Source organism: Tachysurus fulvidraco, chromosome 1 (genome assembly GCF_022655615.1).
Source record: "Tachysurus fulvidraco isolate hzauxx_2018 chromosome 1, HZAU_PFXX_2.0, whole genome shotgun sequence".
NCBI lineage: Eukaryota > Metazoa > Chordata > Actinopteri > Siluriformes > Bagridae > Tachysurus > Tachysurus fulvidraco.
In genome coordinates, this window is record NC_062518.1 from 12,952,121 (window position 1) to 12,971,829 (window position 19,709).

Here is a 19,709-nt window from a genome sequence, read left to right on the forward strand (position 1 = left end):
AAAAATTCATGTAATGTTAAAATTGCAAGTAATGTTACCTGACTGCTTTTGTACCAGCTTACATGCATTGTGTAAAGCTTAATTTTCATTTTTATTATATAACATGTTATTAATATGTAAATCCACATTAATAAGCAAACCGGTTAAATTATAAATCAATTTCAATGAGCATAGGTATTGTTGTAATAGACATAAATTGCCTGAAGATGTGTTGCCTGAAGATGTGTACAGATAAAAGTATACCTCGCTTGGTATACCTATCTTATGATTTTTATTGGAGTAATAAACATTCTACAACCTTGAAATTATAGTAATCTTGCATGTATCATCCTAGTACCTTCAACAGTTGATACATAAGTAAATTGATTGACATAGGTAAATCACCTCAGACTCTTTTTAAAACTCTGGTTTTAAATAAAAAATAAAATATTAAATAAAATCAAAACATTAAACAATAAATTACTTTATTATTCACTGTTAACTGAACTGAATATTGTTTAAAGTAATCTGGCATCTATCTACCCTGTAATCTTAACAATATGTGAAAAGTATAGGGCAAAAACTGTAGTAGTTTCTACTAATCTGTAATTTTAACATTCAAGCTTATGAATTTGTCCTATAAATATCAAAGTGGAAATCTGAATAACAATAATAATCTTTCTGGGATGTGAATCAGCTTTGAGCAATAGTGTTCATATGTGCTTTTATTTGTGTGTCTTTAAGTATGTTTGTACTGTAAAAATTGTTATTAATTATCCAGTCCTAAAATACTATTTTAGGCTGTTTTATTTGTGTTTGCACAATAATTGCAAATTAATGAATTAATTAATGATCACACACATGCTACAAAATATATTTCCAGATTCACTCACATAAACATAAGTATAAACTCGTGCACAAAATGTGCTAAATAACAAATACAAATAAAAAAAATCTAATATCATTTAACACTATTAATTCATAAAATGCACTCATGTAACAAAGTCACTTGACTAGTTAAACAGATATCCCCACAGCATCGACTGATGAATGCATTAATTGACTATTCTGAACAACCCTAAAGTACAGTATGCATTGTACATCCATATGGCAATGTGTAACTGTGTGCACCAATGTCAGTACATTAAAGTTGCATTTAAAGGACCTGTTTTTTCTTTAAGTACATAAAAGATATTCTACACTAAACTCAATGAACAGGACAAAAAAAAAACTATGTAAAAAACACTTCCATAAAACAGTATCCAAGTTTGTATTAGAAATAAAACACAACTGTTCTAGAAACACAATGTACAGTAAGTCCAGATTTGTACAATTAGCAGCTCTGGAGAGGTCTGACCTGAGGTACCTAGATATGCAATACAGAGCAAAACTCAATAGAAAAAAGGACAATCTGAGATGTTTACAGCAAAATAGTACATGCTATAGAAAGTGAGGTAAGAGCAAAGTATTTTATACAGATTTTGCTTTGCAGATATGAAAAATGAATCACTGAATCAACAATATAAACATATACTGTACACTATCTACCATAGTATCCATTTGGAACTCCTGTCCTGAATTGTAGGCAATTCATATAAATGTAATAGTTAAACCATGATTTATATTTTAGACAAAACAAACAAAACAACCCCTGATGTTCTAACACAGTAATATACATAAATATCCATTATATAGTATTTTATAAGTCTCTTTACTTTTAGTTTTTTTTTAGTTTTTTTTTTAGTTTTACCTGAAAGCACATAAATTGGACAAAAGTTCTCATGTGTCATATGAGTCAAATGTGAAAGATCCAAACACATGAATGTGTTTTCCAAGGCTGAGGTATAGCAGTTTCACAAAGACAGCCAAATGTCTATACTGGAATATCTACACTCTACTAATACAAAGAAGTATGTCATCCTATGGCTGACAAATATTGCAGCCCCTTCGGTTTCATTTATCCTGAGATAAACAATGTTGAAGGCTACAGATGTACTGTGTTAAATATGTAAGAGTAAAAGATTTTTAATCCTAAAAGGTGTCATCTTTTACAAATAATTTTAAAGCTCTAATACATTCATATGCATGTAACATAAGAAAGCTTGACAAGTTGCCTATAAGAGGAGGTTGCTGGAGGACAGGAGGAACAAACCTAAAACATTAAATACAAATATACATAAAAATGGCATGCACCACATGCAGATTTGATGGCTAAAAATTAGGTTAATTTTACATTTCAACCTGGGTTCATGCCATTTGATTCAAGAAACTGAATAAATAAATAAAAGTAAGTAATACATATAAACATACATTTAACAAAGTGGTTTTCAGACAACAATCAACTCAGGCTGGTGGAGCACCAGGAAAATTGCAAAGGTAAAACACAAAGCTCTGATAACTAAATAACAGATGTAGCAGATTTTTTCCCCATAAAATTAGGTCTACAAATACATTACACACTAATTCAAGTTGTCAACCAGTGTATGTTTAAAAGGTAGATAAGTTTGGGTCTGAGCTGCAGTAATTTGGTTATTTTAAGACACTAATGTTCCATCCTTTAACTTTACATACCATTAGCTAACCTGCTACTGCAATCAATGCTATAATCACATGCTTCCAAATATCATTTACAAAAAGTGCTATTCTCTGATGTTTCTTGACAAACTGTCAAATAATCCTTATGGTGTATTTCTCTATGCCAGTGTTTAACATAATGGCTTAGCTAGACCTGACAGATACATACAGTTCTATTGCCAGCAGAGTGTTGCTTATTGATCCTTAATTTTAAATATATTGTAATTTAATGTTTGACTATATAATCAATATTTTGATTTTATTGTTATATATATTTGTCTCAGTTACCTTGGGATTCAATGAAAAATATTGTACATGGGCTTTTTCTTATTATTAGTAGTACAATTTAAACTTAAACTTTACTTAAACTCCTTCTAATGCACACACTTACTACCCACACCTTTAGAAGCAATGGCAACTGTCCCCTCCTAAAGTATTGGAATGACAAACCCATTCTTTTGTTTTTGCTATACACTGAAGACATTTGAAATCATATGAATATATGACAATTGCTAATAATTTCTACTTTATTTTCCTTTTGTTTAAATCTACATTTTAAAACATCACCACACAATTTTAATTAAGCAAAATTATACAAACAGTTTGTTTAATGAAATTTAAGTGAAATCGCTTTATATATGGTTGCATATCCCTAGCCTGGAATAACTTCAACCCACTGACATCTCCATACTATTATATTCTTCTTTTGTAATGCTTTTACTTTTATTTTTATGTAATGAACCACTGAGTGATGAACCATGCTTGACTTGACAACTGGTATGTTTGGATTGTAAGCAGGACTTTTCTCCACTCTTTCCATCTCGTTGGTTCATGCTTAGGCTTGGTTCCAGACCTTTTGTATGTCATCTTTACATATCTGTGCAAATTCTAATCTGGCCTTCCTATTCTTACTGCTCTGGCACGGGCTTCTATGTTTCTGCTATCAATGTCTTCAAAATGTGCATTGTTTTTTCTGCTGTTTCCTTTGCCAACCATGTTTCATGTATGGTTGTTAGTAAACCAGTGGTTTCTTTATTTTGTTAATATTGTTACATTTCTCAGAATGGCTTGTTTTCATTCTGCAAATACAATCGTCATAGGTGGGGCAAAATCTTGGGCTCAACCAAAAGTAGACACTCAGATCACATTTTGTTCCACAAAGTATCTAGAAAGGAAAGTTTATAAATGAAAGTATATAGGAAATGAAAGCTGACCTTGATCACAAACAAAAATGTCTTCAGTGTATAGCAAAGACAACAAAGCAGCGGACTTTCCATTTGACTATTTTTGAAGGAGACTGTACATACCCGTTTAGTGTGATTAATTCCAACATCAGTCTATTCAAATATGTACTCCTAAAACAAACCCCCCTGCCCATCCAAAAAAAAAGGCTTTTACTGGAGGACACTTCTTTAGAATCATGAAGTGAGCCACACAGACTGCCAAGTGTGCAATGCAAATAATGCTGAGGTAATCAGGTCACCAAATAATCACAAGAATCATTAGTATCTGGTAAGTCCCAGGCCTAGACTGAAAGTACAGTGCAAAAGAAAGCAGAAAAAATTTAATTTAAACACTTTAAATGCTCAAATGCTTCCCTGAATTACTCGTTCCCATAAGCAATAACGTCAAACAACATAGCTAACATTTTTTATGTAATGAATAATAAATTAATACAAATAAATAAGATGCACTGCAGACATTAATTACCAAGCTATATTACATACCTGTAGTATGAGAGAGACAATTTTTGGACAAGAGAGAAAAAGATTCATTTTTGAATGGGCTAATGTCATTAATTGGATATTTTATGACCAAAATTGTTTTTTTTTTTTTTAATTGCATGTATCTAGATATATGAGATAGCAGAAAAAAGGGCAACTTGGGGTTTATACTTCATAAATTCCTTTCTTACTCATGGCTTTAATAATGGTTACTTTTTGTAAATTTAAAATTAAAAAAAAATAAAATTAAGAATTGTAATATTGTTCTTCTTGTATTAGATGTTTATAGTGCACATCCAAATACAGCACAGAAAATTGGCACAGTTAAAGCCCTGTCCTTTTGTCAAATAATATTTAGTTTTGTTAAAACATTTTATTTTTTAATATTTTTTTCTCAGCACCTACAATACATCTTCTTGCACTGTGCTGGATGTGGCAGTTGATGCTGATATAGTTTCAGTTTCTGGAGCAATTGAGTCTTGTCTATCTATCCTCATAATCATTTTAAGCTTCTTTTTCGGTGGATTCTTCAGTGTGCCCATCCTCTCTTTTACCTTGTACTCCAGCGTACTATGAGGAATACCATAAATGTTCTGTGCTTTTGAAACACTCATTTTCCCACTCATCACCACACCAATAGCCTCTTCAAGGATCTCACTATTATACCGGCGATATCGGCCCCTTTTTTTGCGTGGCTGCTTGGAGACTGTTAGATCTGCTTCAGGATCTGAGGTTGGATACTGAGGTCCAGATGTCGATTGATCAGTATCGGTGACTAAATACTCACTCACCCCACCTCCATCAAAGAAGCTTTCAAAGCCATCTCTACTACACTGTTTGGGTAAAATGGCCCTGAGCCTCCTGCTTATAGAATTATCTGTCTGCAAACAGCCCACAGTAACAGAACTGTAATTATAGATCTCAGAAATGTTCCCATTGGAGTTCCAGGAGAGATCCATACCCTTTACTTGTGGAATTTTTAAATCAACTGAAGGGGAGTTTCTTGTATCTTTTTTTGATGTAATGGTAAATATATCAAAGGACTTGTTAAAGCAGGAACTGGTACCTTTGTTAAAGGTTCCATGATTTTCTAAGACAAGCGGATGGTTCTTTAGATCGCTAAGATGGCTGGGAGCAGATTTACACTCAAGTACACCATCTAATTGTGGTTTCTCCCAGAATCCATCACGAGACAGGAGAGGGTATGTTTGACTGGAACTAAGAAAACCTACCGTCTCTAAGCTGGTCAAAGAAATAGGTGATGGCTGTCCAAGGAAGCAATGCTTCTTACTTAGGAGTTCCTCCTTTATAAGAAATGATTTGGCAAGTAGAGGTTTGAAAGGGGCAGAGCAAGTATGGTTGTTCGATATACCATCTCGCAAGCCTTGTAGATGCAATCCATCCTTATCATCACTTTCTTGGTCATTTTCTTCAGTGTTCATAGGTTGCCTGATTAAGAAAAATATATACTTATAAAAAATAGAAAAATATAAACATCTTACTATGGATTTGATTTTTTTTTTTTCTTGAACCACCTCTAAATAAACATAGGTAGTAGATGGTTATACCTCATTCTTATGTAATGAATACAATGAATAACATAACATTTTGCATTTTTATAAAGTAAAATTGTAATTGAAATATAATTAACCATTCTTAAAGTTATTCATTAGCAATATATAATTTTTCAACAGAAATCCATTGAGAAAAAGGTAACAGGTACTATATTAGTGCAATTGTACTTAATTAACAGCTCAAAAACTCATCTTACAAAAGCTGTTGGCCAAATCAGATTTAGAAATATAAATTTAAATGAGTTATCTTTCCCATTATAACCAATTAATCTTGCTTTACCTCCAGGAGTTTCCACTCATACAGTATTTGTGGATTTGCAATTTATAAACTTTATGGTTACCACATTCTTTAACACAAAGGTAGCTAATCTTGGAATGATTGAAATTACATTTATAGCATACCGTTTATAAAATAAAAAAATCTCCTATATATTAAATAAAAAAATACAACAAAATAGAGCATTAATTATGTTAAATTGAAAATATTAATATGTAATAGTTACTATGGAAAAACACAATTTAGCATTTTCAATTATATAATTATTACATGTATCAATATGGAATAGGACAGAGCAAAATAAATATTACACCATAAGCATAATACAATGGGTGGATAGAAAAATAGAAAAGACAGCTTCAAAAATTGCTCTGATTACCTTTTGACTACAGGTATAACAGAAAATTCATGAGAGGGCTTGAGAGAGATTCTGCTTTGTTTTTTCTTGGTAGAGAGATCCAGGACTCCATCTGAAAATGAGATAAATAACCCCATGTTTCTTGTTAAATTTTAAGTCTAATTATTTTATATGAGAAAACAAAGAGTTATTGCCTATAAATCACACTGCATATATTTTTAATATCTGAAGAGAATTGCAATTCATTAACACATTTCTAATTCATTAGGTAAATAACTAATTATCTAGATAAAAAAGCTTGCACAGGCACAAGGCTTCAATGAATGTCCTGTAAACAATTATATAGGTTCCAAATGGGGATGCTCAGTTAGCCAATCTGGTGAGCCTAAATGGCACTTTAGAAGTTTTTAAACATTCAGATAGCAATTTTTGTATAGATGCTGCTTTTTCCATTGCAAGCTAATCTTGCAAAAATCTAGCATCCTGAGCAACATATATTTTGAGATGTCACCAAAAGCACATTAGAGGAATGCTGGTCTAGGTCCCTGCTGATAAGAAACCGCTGTGGGTCAAGCCAAACAACCACATGCTTATGATGAGCAATGCTGAGGTCACAGAAGTGCAAAACTGGGCTTTCGTGGACTGAGATGTCAGTAAATATGCAAAAAGTTGGTCTGTTGTCAGTTCCAACCATCACAGCACTTTAACAAAGCCCCACAACAGAAGAGAGTGATCACTTTTTAATTTTGAAAACATTTATAATTTTGTTCAGTGTATATACTTGAAGCTTTCAAAAATGGGGTTTAAATAGTCTGTGTACTTTTTACTCATTTGATATCCTATTTATGGCTGTAGCCAGCTATGAGGTCACAGAGACCTCTGTAATTTTTTCTTATTAAAAAATAAAATGTAAAACTCTTAAAATAATATAATTAAATAATTAAATAATAAAATAATTTCCCCAAAACAAAAAAATGTTAAAATGCTGACTTCAATTTGTTTTCTATTGACAGATTCTTAGAGTCATCATTAAGTCCAGACCTACGTTTTTTTTGCGTTGATTGGAGGCCAGCTCGGAACTGGACGAGTAGTAATAGTTATTCTTATCATTTTGGAAAACCACTAGCCACAGTATCAAGCATTGTTTACAGGTATAAGTTTACCATTTATTAACTTTATGATTCCTTATATTTATTATAGTTTAAAGATTAATAGCATTTACTGGTAATAATAAAGGTAAATACTAGTTATATGCTATTGCTACTTATAAATAGTGGCAGATACTATTTGCACCTCAGTATTGTTGTGCATTATACAATGATAACAGAATGTAAATCATTATATTTATATAAAATATTAATGATGATAACTTATTGAGATAATAGGGGAAGTTGTGGCCTAATGGTTAGAGAGTCTGACTCATAACCCTATGGTTGTGGGTTCGAGTCTCGGGCCGGCCACGACTGAGGTGCCGAACCCCCCAACTGCTCCCAGGGCACCGCAGCATAAATGGCTGCCCACTGCTCCAGGTGTGTGTACATGGTGTGTGCGTGTTCACTGCTGTGTGTGTGCACTTTGGATGGGTTAAACAAAGAGAACAAATTCTGAGTATGGGTTGCCATACTTAGCCGTATGTCATGTCACTTTCACTTCACTTTCATAATAAAGGTAGGTGTACTTATTGAGATAAGTACACCTACCCTATAACCTAACCCTAAAGATAAACTTTATGAATAAAACGTAATTTTAACTTTTAAATTAATTTTATTGAAAACAAATGACTTCGTGATCTGATATGTGAAGGAAAAGTATAAAAATCAGGCATCACCTTAGTTCTGGCAGGCCACGTCATCAAGGGTGCATCAGCTGTTAATCAGCCGTCCACGACACGCACCAATCCGGTTACGACATCCATATTACCCGACCATTTAAATTCCCATTCATTGAGCCGCTCTCTAGCGCTTCGCTGCTGCTGCTGCGATTTAAACTCCCTCCTCCAACCCCGACTCCACCATGCCAGAACCCGTGTTCGTTGTATCAGTTTACGTCATAAATCTCCACATATTTTTCTCTCTCTCTCCCTCTAATTATTTAATTATTTATTTATCCATTTATTAATTTATTAATTTCCAAAAACACATAAGCTATCATATCTAATACTATGCATGATTAATGGTTCTGTTATACGTTAGGTCTATTCTATTTTCTAGTTGCTGCGCTCCCTGCTCTGTCCATGCATGTGCACGGACGCCAACACTAACTGTATGCATATCATCTAATAAATTCTCATTTGACAAAGTGGTCCTGACAGAAAAGCTATTTTGGCAGAAGGTAGGAATTAACCCAGGTCTCTGGTGTCAAAGCTACACATACAGTTAGTACACACTCAACACCTCAAGCCACTGGGGCCACTGTTCACGTGAAAGTTTCATGCAGTCACTGTTTCGTGCGCGACTTGGAATATATTTCATTATTTTATCCAAAATAAAGCAAATAAACTAGTGCGGTGATTTCTCGCATTATTAAAGCTATAAGTTAACAAACATCAGTAAAGCATTTTTTAAACACATCCAACAGTACAGTTCCCTCATACTGTAGGTGAAGCGTGTCCTGGGTAAGAACTTGAGGGCAAGTTTTTTGTGTTCACACTGCCCTTCCCTTGTCTATTCCTTCCCACCTCAACACACCTGTCCCTTATGTGTCTAATTGTCTTCAGTATTTAGCCATGCCATGAAGCGTTTAGCAGCACAGAATCCTTGTCTTTTGTTTTGTCTTTGTTTTGTCTATGTTTGGTTTTCTTTGTTTTATTTAAACTGATTCTGCCAGTTTATCTGTCCAGCACATTAAAGACTTTTATAATTTCCATCAGCATCCTGCATTTGAGTCCTCCCTTCCGGCCTAGCCTGACATCAGCACCTGCCTCGACAGGAAGTCTGCCTACCAATTTACATGTCCTGGGATGAAAATGGCTCTCAGCAAAAGAAACCTGGTCTCTGATGATTGATATAGGACACCACCGCAGTGCCACCAAAGTGTTTCAATGCTAGAAACATGGCCCTTATCTCAAGGCAATTTATGTGCCATTATAACACTTATAACCTTGAGGGGATGTCTGCAAGGATGAAAGCCTGCACCCATGAGCCAGAGCTGGAATGGCCTCATGTTGAAGCAGACCCAAAGGGATAACATTGGCTGCTGCCGACAAAAAGGCTTCGGCCTAGCCGAAAAGCTTTCACTGCTAGCAAGATGGAAGCCACCCGAGCAGTCGACAAACATGCCCACATCGTGGTGGAGTCCCAAACTACTCCCAGAAAGGTGGTTCTCTGAGAAGGAGAAAGCATACACATTTCTGGGTTCAACCTGAGGTCTAGAGACCTCATATGGGCAAGCACAGCATCTCTATGACTGGCAGCCATAGCCTTCCACTGGGCCAGAATATGCCAGTCATCCAGGTAATTCAGCACACGAAGGCCTAGAGTCGCAATGGTGAAAGGGCAGGATCAATGCACTTCATAAATGTGCATGGTGAAAGGGCTAGGCCAAAAGGAAGAACACAATACTGGTATGCTTTGCCCCCAAAAGTGAACCTGAGGAACCTCCTGTGCTCTGGCAATATGCCTATGTGAAAATAAGTGTCTTTAATGTCTATTATCACAAACCAGTCCTCAGACCTAATCTGGGACACAATAACTTTGAGCGTGATCATCTTTAACTTGTAAGTCTTCAGAATACAGTTCAGAGCCCACAGGTACAAGGATTCCTTTTTAGGCCCACCACGGGCATCAGGATTCCTTTTTAGCCACCCTGGCCTAGATCACAGACCTAAGGTCCCCTCTGGCCTGACGGGTTTGGGCCTAGGCACACTGAGCAGCTCGAGCACGAGCCACCACACTTGCCCTATTCACTGCTCTGATTGAGCTAGAAGGGGTCTGGGTGTGGCTGGAAGATGGCCCAGGCTGCTTGCTGTGGCAAGGGATAAACTTCCTGAACACCGCCGACTGGCATTTCACCTCCTGTTGCCTGTTGACGACATCACTGTACCACAGAACAAGCCCTGAGATGAAATTGAGTTGTCCAGGAATTATCTTTGTCTTTAATTTCCGTTAAGTTGAGCCACAGGTGCTTCTCCGTGGCAATCAGCGCAGCTATTGAACAGCCATCTGTTTTGTGGCCCCTCCAACCCCTCTCCACTGACAAGCTCTTTCAGTAGGTAAGCCTGGTAGGCCTGCAAAACTGCCATGGTGTGGAGCGCCGCACCCTCTTGGCCTGCTGCCATATAGGCCTTAAACGCAAGGGCTGAAATAGATCTACAACGCTAGAATGGATGCACAGGCTTCCTCCATTCAGGCGAGTGTCACTTCAATCACAGAAACATTTGCATTATATAGTATATTCACTGGATCCAACCAAATGGCCCATTCAATAAAGATACAGTCGACCTGAGAGCAGAGGCCACTTATGAAACTGTAAGGCTAGGCTGTCTTTTAGGATTGATGTTGCAGAGCTTGATTAATTTACTATTCCAAAGAACCTACAACTTTGACTCTTTTATATTTTACCTCTCTCCTCAGGAAGGGTCATAATTTTACTCACTATGTTAATTACTACAAGAATTAAACTTATTTTTCTATACCTTCTTCATTTAACCATTTTAGAAATTCAATATTAACTGATTTACGGTTTCCGTGTGCAGCAAAACTAGATTCCACTCAAAATGCATATATTTTCATATACAAGTTGAACCACCACCACAAAGCAGCCAGGCTTAATTTCTTACTTAATTTCATCCCAACTCCCTGTGATGTGCACAAGAAAGATCAAGAAAAAGTTAGACTGAGCACTGAAGTCTAATCTATGTCTAGTAAAGTGATTTATTATTTTGTAATCTAAAATTGACCACATTTTATGCTATTTCTTATGATACATATATACTGCATAGTATATCACATTAGGCCTATTTAAAGTCTGATGCTTTTCCTTTTGCTTCTCTTGTATCCTCGTATCTCTGTGAACTCATTTGCATGCAATCTAATGCATAAAACTAATGCTTCTAGTTTTATTCATCTCCACAATTTGATCACATTCAGTGCCAATATTGTACATTCCTGACTTTTTTTTTAAATTCCATTTTTTTTTTAAATTCTTTAGTTATTTTGGTGGATAACAGGGTATGCGCTATTTTGAAATGTTACTGGGTAGCCACTTTCAGCACATTGCACTAGTGGTGTTTCTCAAATCTCATAATTATGAATTATTCTGAACAGTTTAGTGCTAATGCTGAAAGCTGGTTTATTCTCGCTGTTAACTGTGTGTATGTGTACACAAGATTGTCACTGAATGTATCCTGCACAATGTGCCACTTTCTGTATCTTTTGAGTACCAGTGTTCTGGCTTCTCTAGTTTAGTAAAGACTTCTGAAAGTAACATCAGGATTTTTTAAGACACTGCTCAGTGACAACAATCAGACTTGCTGGGGAAACTTCAAAATCAAAGGCTACCAGACTTTGCATTGTTCTTTACAAGCATACAGAGGTTGTGAAGCAAGTTTGGTTGCATTAACAAAGGCACTCACTCTCTGGTAACCTAGCAACTTGGGCACTAACAGCCAATCAGTAACATTATCAAGTTTGGTTGCGCTATATCGTTGTCTCGTGCTGGTGCTGGATTCCTCTTCAGTATTCGGCAACTGATAAGCAGGAAATGAGCCGCAGCGAACGAGAAAATTGTAAATAAAAGAGGAAAAGTCAGCTCTTTTTACTGGCAGTTTTTTGGTTATTATAACTAGGGCTGAAACGATTCCTCGAGTAACTCAATTACAAAAAAAAATTTTGAGGGAAATTCCTCTGCCTCGAAGCCTCTTTTAATTTATTTTAAAGCTCACGTCACGTTCTTGTGCAAATATTGTTTGTGTGTGTGTGTGTGTGTGTTTGTGTGTGTGTGTATGTGTTTTTGCGCGCACGTGTGTGTATGTAAAAGCGGAAGGAGACGCGAGGAATTAGCAGTCTTTTGATTTGAGGGCGCGTGCTAGTGCGGGCTGCAAAATGGAAGGGCGCGATAACAATGTCAATGAGCAAAGAGAAGAAACAAACAGGAGAAAACGACAGAAAATTTCCAAGTTTTGGGACACAATCTGTGTCTGTTTTCAGCAACAGGAAACATTTCTTCAAAGCGCAGGGCAAACCTCAATTCTGAGCATGTTGATACCTTTTTTCGTTGCAATCACATGCTCCTTTAAAGACTTCTCCTTTAAAGAACACACGTTGAGAGAGAGAGAGAGAGAGAGAGAGAGAGAGAGAGAGAGAGAGAGAGAGAGAGAGAGAGAGAGACTTTTATATTCTGATTGATATATATATGCCTAAAGCACTCGATGTGAAACCATGCATGGACTCTAGGTCCAAGTTCCTGTCCAGGTTTTTTTCCTCTTAAATATCACAAAGCATTCCAAATTAGACAGTAAAGGTTTGTTATGGCTGAGCTATAGATTTTGAATCTTTTAGTTCTGAAAGTTCAGTTGCATTAATTAAAGTCAGTATTTTTGTATTTTGTATTATTACTATTTATTTTAATGTATGCCTTAGTTTTGATACTTAAAAAGTAAAAATAATTTAAAAATTTTTTTGTTTTTGTTTTTGCATCTCAGAAAAGGGTTCATTTAAAACCCAGAATGTTTGGCACTTAAATGTACTTAATTCTTCTACTTATTCGTCTACTTTGTCATTGTTCACAGTACAGACAGAGAACAATGGGTAATATCTAAATGTTTATTTTTGATAGAAAATATTGTTGTATGCATAGCATGATATGCTATTTTATAAAAAAGAAACCGATTAGTTGTTCATTTTAAGAGAACCTTCTTATTTTTCTCTTGTATATTTAATATTGCTCTTTAATTAAGCAAAAACACATTTTATCAGATTACTCGATTAATCTATGAGATTTTTGGTAGAATACTCGATTACTAAAATATTCGATAGCTACAGCCCTAATTATAAGTCTACGAAAATATACTTGAATAGTATGCTATTAAACTTCAAGTATGATTAGAGTAAGAATAATTTGAGTTACTTTTCCATATTTCTGCAGGTTTTATATTTCAAACAATGTTACTGTAGTGTATCAGGTTTGTGTTTTATATTACAGATGTATCTCAGTCTACCACAGTTTTATTTCTGTTTACAAAACACTGCACATATTTTATAACGCTTTATTCACCAGAAGGTGAACAGCTAGTGAACTTCCTAGCACTAAACTTGCACTAAATTCTCAGGTTTCTCTGTTTATATTTAACACTCTGCACTATTTTATTACACTTTATTAAGCATTTCTTACATTTTCTTTTATTTTGCACCTTAAATGTTAAGAGATAATTGTTATGTTTTCATTGTGACTTTAGACTTATGTTTACATTTATTTATTTGAGTTTTCCTGGTTGTTGACATTTCTGTCTTAATAACTGAAGGGATTACGATAAGGGGAAGGTTTAACTTGTTTAAATGTAATATATTTTTCTCCTAGTCCTTATTTAAAATGGGCCATAAAAAAGTTCAATAATTATCGATATCGACTGATATGAAACACTGATATTGTGATACAGTTTTCGGCCATATCGCCCAGCCCTAATACTTCAATGATTTAATGGAAATGCATTTTAATTTTAGCTTGTATTTAAATTATTTACCTTGGTTACTGGACTCAACACCAGTCTTCTTAATAGTGAGGTCCAGTGGAGTATCCTGTTCAGCCATTAAAAATTCACAGAGGACAGGGTTTTGTGATGAGGGAGTAATAATGGTTTCAGAGTCTGTGTAATCAAAGAGGCAGCTGGTTGTGTTTGCAGCAGGGTCTAGCAAGGGTGCTTCTGGCCGGCTTTGGTACTTGCTGCCGTTTAGTAATGGTTGGGAAGGGGAAATATCCTGAGCTGAATAGGTTTTTGAGGTATATTCCATGGCAAGCTTTTGAAGCATTCGCTGCATAATCTCCTGTGCAACTGGAGAAATGAGAGAATCTGAGAAGCTTGGAAGGTCTGTGGTAGAATAAAGTAAAAAGATATGCACAAATATAATGAGTATGAACTGGTTTGTTTAATGGCACCTATGAAAATTCTGCCAAAACCTTTCATGTTAAAATACAGTTGTTTTTTTTTTACAAATATATATATATATATATATATATATATATATATATATATATATATATATATATATATATATATATATATATCCAGGCAAGTATATGTCCAAGCAATTATATTTACAGTAAGCAACAAAGGATATATCATGAATTTTAAATGCAGTCCTAACAGCTAGGGAAAATGACTTCAACATCAGCTAAAAAAAATTTCGATAGCAAAAATAATTATGTAATGAATTTCGTCAAGGTGCAACTGACTGTCCCAGAAATGTTGTTTATTAAAGTGATAAGGAAAAGCTTTGATTTTGGAATGACAGACTGGAAAATTGTTACTTACTCATGAGTGATGTTACTCAGGTTGGTATTTTTTTAAGCCTTTTAAGTATTCACCTCTCTGTAATGTCAAGTAAATAAGAAATGTCATTATGCTTTACGCTTTCTCTTACCTTATTGGATTATATGAATACTGCTGCTTTAACAATATCATCTGGTGAAGCCTACAGCAAAAAGACAATAATATTATTCATTTTGACATGATGGAAGTATGTCAGTTTGCATGAAAAGGAAACAAGTCTGAAACTGTTTTGTTGTAACCAGTACTGCAAGCAATTATTCAAAGTTCATGACAAAAGCTGACAACACATAGGCTGCAAATAAATCTTCATCTGGTCTACTGAACTTTATAATGAGACATATCACTGAAGATAAATCAGTTGCAACATTTGTCTTAGATTTGCTATTGAGCTCCTGAATGCTATAGCCAGCCTGCCTAGGAGGTGTTGAACCAAAAAACAGGCAGCATGGTGCATTCAGGATCCAAGACAGTGTCCAAAGGGCATCATTAGCTAGGCATCATTAACTACAATACTAGCTATAAATGCAACTCTAGTCTAAAATAGAAGTTATTTACTCTCGTATTTGATGAGATGTATAATAATTAACAATACAGTGGAGCAGTGAGGACTGTGTTTTGACAAAATGAAACCAGATTTAAAGAAAAGACATCACCTTAATGTACATAAGATTTCTGCTCTGCCCTTTTCCAATATCTGATCTAAAGCCAAGATTACACATTTATTGAAGCCATGTTAAACATTTCAGTAAAAAAAACTATTGAACCACAATGTGTTCAATAGCATCATCAGATGTATCATATACAGTACAATAATATATTAAACTAAGGTGTTGCGATGCCTTGGAAAAAAATGCATTTTAACACATCAAGATAAAATTAAGACAAATTATATTCACAAAAAAATCAGGGGCTCCAACTCATATTGGATATAGTGAAAAACTGAATTCTAAAAATGTGTGTAAATTTATTAAAAAGAAAGAAAAATTAAATATCACATGTGCATAATGTGCATAACATGTGCATAATGTTGCAACAACACTATAAATTTAGCTCAGATGCCTCACAATTCTCTTTGTTACTGAGCTATCTGTTATCCTGTGTTAAATAGTAGACTTACACTTACTGTACACTTACACTTCCAGCCTTACAGCTGACAATGCATATCAGAGCAAAAACCCATGAAGTCACTGAGGACCTTCCTGCAAAGCTTAGAGACAGGATTGTTTCATGGCAAAAATCTGGTTACGGGTACAAAAAAAATTCTGCTGTACTGAAGATTCCCAAGAGCACAACGGCCTCCATAATTAATAAAAAATAGAAGATGTTTGGCACAACTAGGGCTCTTCCTAGTTAAAAATTAGTCGCCTGGTTAAATTAGCAACCGGGCAGAATGGCCTGAGTAAGAGATGTGACCAAGAACACGATAGATACTCTAACTGAGCTTGTGTGAAGACTTCGGCAGGAAGGACAACCATCACTGCAGCCCTCTGCTGAACTGGGCTTTGGCTATATGGAAGCCTATAAATGTCTTAAAAACACTTAAATGACTCTTAGACTGTGAACAACAAGATTCTCTGGTCTGATGAAACCAAGGTTGAAATGCTATGTCTGGATGAAACCAGACATAGCATTTCAACCTTGGTTTCATCAGACACCAGACACAACCAGACACATCGCTCATCCCCTGCCCAATACAATCCCAACAGTGAAGCATGGTGGTGGCAGCATCATGCTGTGGGGTTGTTTTTCAGCAGCAGGGACTGTGAAACTGGTCAGGGTTGAGAGAAAGCAGAATGGACCAAAGTACAGAGATAATCTTAATAAAAACATGTTCCACAGCACTCAGGACCTTAGACTGTGCCAAAGGTTTACCTTCCAACATGATAATGACCCTAAGCACACAGCCAGGATGACACAGGAGTGGCTTAGGCAGAACTCTGGGAATGAACCCAACTGAACATCTCTGGAGAGACCTGAAAATGGCTGTCCACCAACGATCCCCATCCAACCTGAACAAGCTTGGGAGGATTTGCAAAGAAGAATGACAGAAAATCCCCCAATCTAGGTGTGCAAAGCTTGTTAGGTCATACCTAAAAAGACTCTAGGCTGTAATTTCTGCCAAAGGTGTTTCAACAAGTACTGAGTAAAGGTTATGAATGCTTATGTACATGAGATATTTAAGATTTATTTATTCATTCATTCATTCATTCATTCATTCATTTATTTATTTATTATTGTTGTTGTTGTTATTATTAATAATAATAACAGCAACAACAAGAACAATAATAATAATAACAATAACAATAATAATAATAATAATTCACAGGCATGTCTAGAATTCTGTTTTGACTTTGTCATCATATATATATATATATATATATATATATATATATATATATATATATATATATATATATATATAAATATATATATATATATATATATATATATATATATATGTATATATATATATATACATATATATATATATACACACACACGTATATATATATATATATATGTGTGTGTGTGTGTGTGTGTGTGTGTGTGTGTGTGTGTGTGTGTGTGTGTGTGTGACACTATTTATTGAAATTATTGTAAACACACGCTGTAAAAGAACATGATTGTTTGTTATTGACTTTTTTCAGGAAAATAGCTGGTTATTTATAATTTTGTTTATATTACTTGTTTTTATTACATTATTATTTGTTTATATTACATCTATAAACTGCTGTAACCTTCAGACATTACACTGACATTTATGCCATTTGCTAGACACCATTATCCAGAGAGAAGTACAAAAGTGATTTTGAAGTCTATACATTATACATTAAGACTGGTTCAATAGGTTAGAGACTTAGGATACCATCAACTGAAAACTCTGTTATTTTTTTATATACACAAAACAGGGAAAATATGTGCTAGTTTAAGTGTTTCAAGAAGAGGTAGGTCTTCACCTTCTTTTCACCTCCTTGGTGCCAGAAAAGAAAATCTTGCCCTATACCTACCCCTTACCCCGAGAAATGGTGGGTCCTGTGAAACATTAATATCAATAATAGTCTGATGCATGTTCTAATGTACTAATAAACTACAAGCAGTGTTTCCCATCAAAGGTTACACTTACAGCATGTCAGTTTAATGTAAGTATATTGACAGCCACCAGGACCAATTTAAAAATAAAGTGTTTCATGTATTAAACCATTCTGTCAAACCCAGGGGCACTACAACTTAGCTGTTAATCAAACACTCTTAATAAAAGTGTGAGAGTTATAGAGAACGACCATTTCCTTATTGATTAAACCACAAAGACATAATATTTAAGCCCCGGACAGAAAGTTCGGCAAATTCCCCTGATGAGACACAGGAAAAGTCAACAGAACAGTATTCATTTCATAGACGAGGAAAAATAGGTTTACGTGACTTTAAGAATTATATACATTTTATAATTAAAATATCCCTTATTGTTTTTTTAAATTGCTATAGGATTTAGTTCAGCGTTAGTCTCTTAGACTCCATTTCATACATTAAGCCTGCATTGATCTGTAGATGTCGTTAAGTAAATATTCCAAGTAACAGCGTAACAACATTTTGTCATCTACCTGCTAAATTAAAACAAGCTTGACAACAACCTAAACCCATTCCAAGACAAAATGGAGCGCGCGCTATAGCGAAAATAGCACAAAAGATCTATTTATGTACAATCTATACAAGTGACAGCCCTGTAACCTGAATACAACAAAATGATTTTTACATTAAACAAAGAAGACATGAAACAAAAACAGAATATACATCAGCGATGTATGTTTTTTGCAGGGAGGGGATGTCTTAAGAGAGAAACAGAAATCCGCTTCACTTGTCACGAACAGCACCAACACGCTCCACGATGCACGACATTTTTACGCAAATCGATATAGGACATAAAATGTTCCATGGATTTACCTACACATCGAATAAGCTTATGCCGCCACGAGTAGAGTTCCTGAAGAAAACCATGTCCTCTGATGGTACATTGTTGACGTTTACACAGACTCGCCATTTTCCATCGGCTCCATCCCGCGGACCCGTGTGTTCTGCTGAATATTTCCCTAAGACGACGTCATCAGTATTTATGTAGACAGGAAAATGGTATGATGGTGAGGTGGAAGTGACTTCCTACAACTGCATCCTTTAAATCCACCTATCCGTGTGATCCTGTGATGTAATCCGTGCTTCAGCCTAGCACACTGATTTGAATTCTGAAAATGGTGTTTGTTAAATAATTATAATGCTGAATAAGGCTATAAGCATAAATATTATGTCTGATGAAGGCAGACGAGTGTATGCACCCACTATTCACAAGTGCACTTTAATGTGTTATCCAAGGTATTTTTTATGTATGGATTTTCCGAGAAAAATCTACATTTATCTGGTCAACCCTGTTCATCGGGAACACTTCACCCCTATCAAAAATACTGCGTGTAAACCAGCCGCTCTTTCTGAAAGCACGGTTAAACCAGCTGCACGAATATCTCAGGGGCGCGGCTTTTACATACTTAGCGGTAATATCGCTGAAAGAGGAAAGGGAGCGTTCGAGCGCCTAAACAACAGAATAATGAATTTATACCAAACGATAATTTTTTAAGGAACGAATACAAAACACTTCACAGTATTTATGTAAATAAAGGCTTAACGTTTTAATAACCCATTACATATCAAAAATGATTTACTAAAGTTACTGAGTTACTAGTTTCAGAATCCA

General features: G+C 35.1%; 1 protein-coding gene across 4 annotated transcripts; it reads right to left on the minus strand.

Annotated features, from left to right (window-relative positions):
• Nucleotides 1-1,235: 1,235 nt before the first annotated feature.
• On the minus strand, nt 1,236-19,419 carry lcor (ligand dependent nuclear receptor corepressor). Of its 4 annotated transcripts, none has more exons than XM_027168693.2 (5): nt 18,915-19,419; nt 15,063-15,113; nt 14,165-14,473; nt 6,508-6,598; nt 1,236-5,726 (listed from the first exon to the last, which is right to left on the minus strand). In XM_027168693.2, the coding sequence occupies exons 3-5, from the start codon at nt 14,457-14,459 to the stop codon at nt 4,679-4,681; spliced, it is 1,434 nt and encodes a 477-aa protein (XP_027024494.1). In that variant the 5' UTR covers nt 14,460-14,473; nt 15,063-15,113; nt 18,915-19,419; the 3' UTR covers nt 1,236-4,678. The 4 variants fall into 4 exon arrangements, with proteins under 4 accessions (XP_027024494.1, XP_027024493.1, XP_027024491.1 ...); XM_027168692.2 differs by having other exon boundaries at nt 18,911-19,419; XM_027168690.2 differs by having other exon boundaries at nt 14,165-14,509; nt 18,915-19,418.
• Nucleotides 19,420-19,709: the final 290 nt, after the last annotated feature.

Bases quoted from the DNA above. Each gene is read 5' to 3' on its own strand.
- lcor (XM_027168693.2), bottom strand. From the start codon at position 14,459: ATGCAGCGAATGCTTCAAAAGCTTGCCATGGAATATACCTCAAAAACC. The intron at 6,599-14,164 runs GTAAATAATTTA...TCTCATTTTCAG, and splicing joins TGTTGAGTCCAGTAACCAAG to ATGGAGTCCTGGATCTCTCT. The intron at 5,727-6,507 runs GTAATCAGAGCA...TTTCTTAATCAG, and splicing joins GTTATACCTGTAGTCAAAAG to GCAACCTATGAACACTGAAG.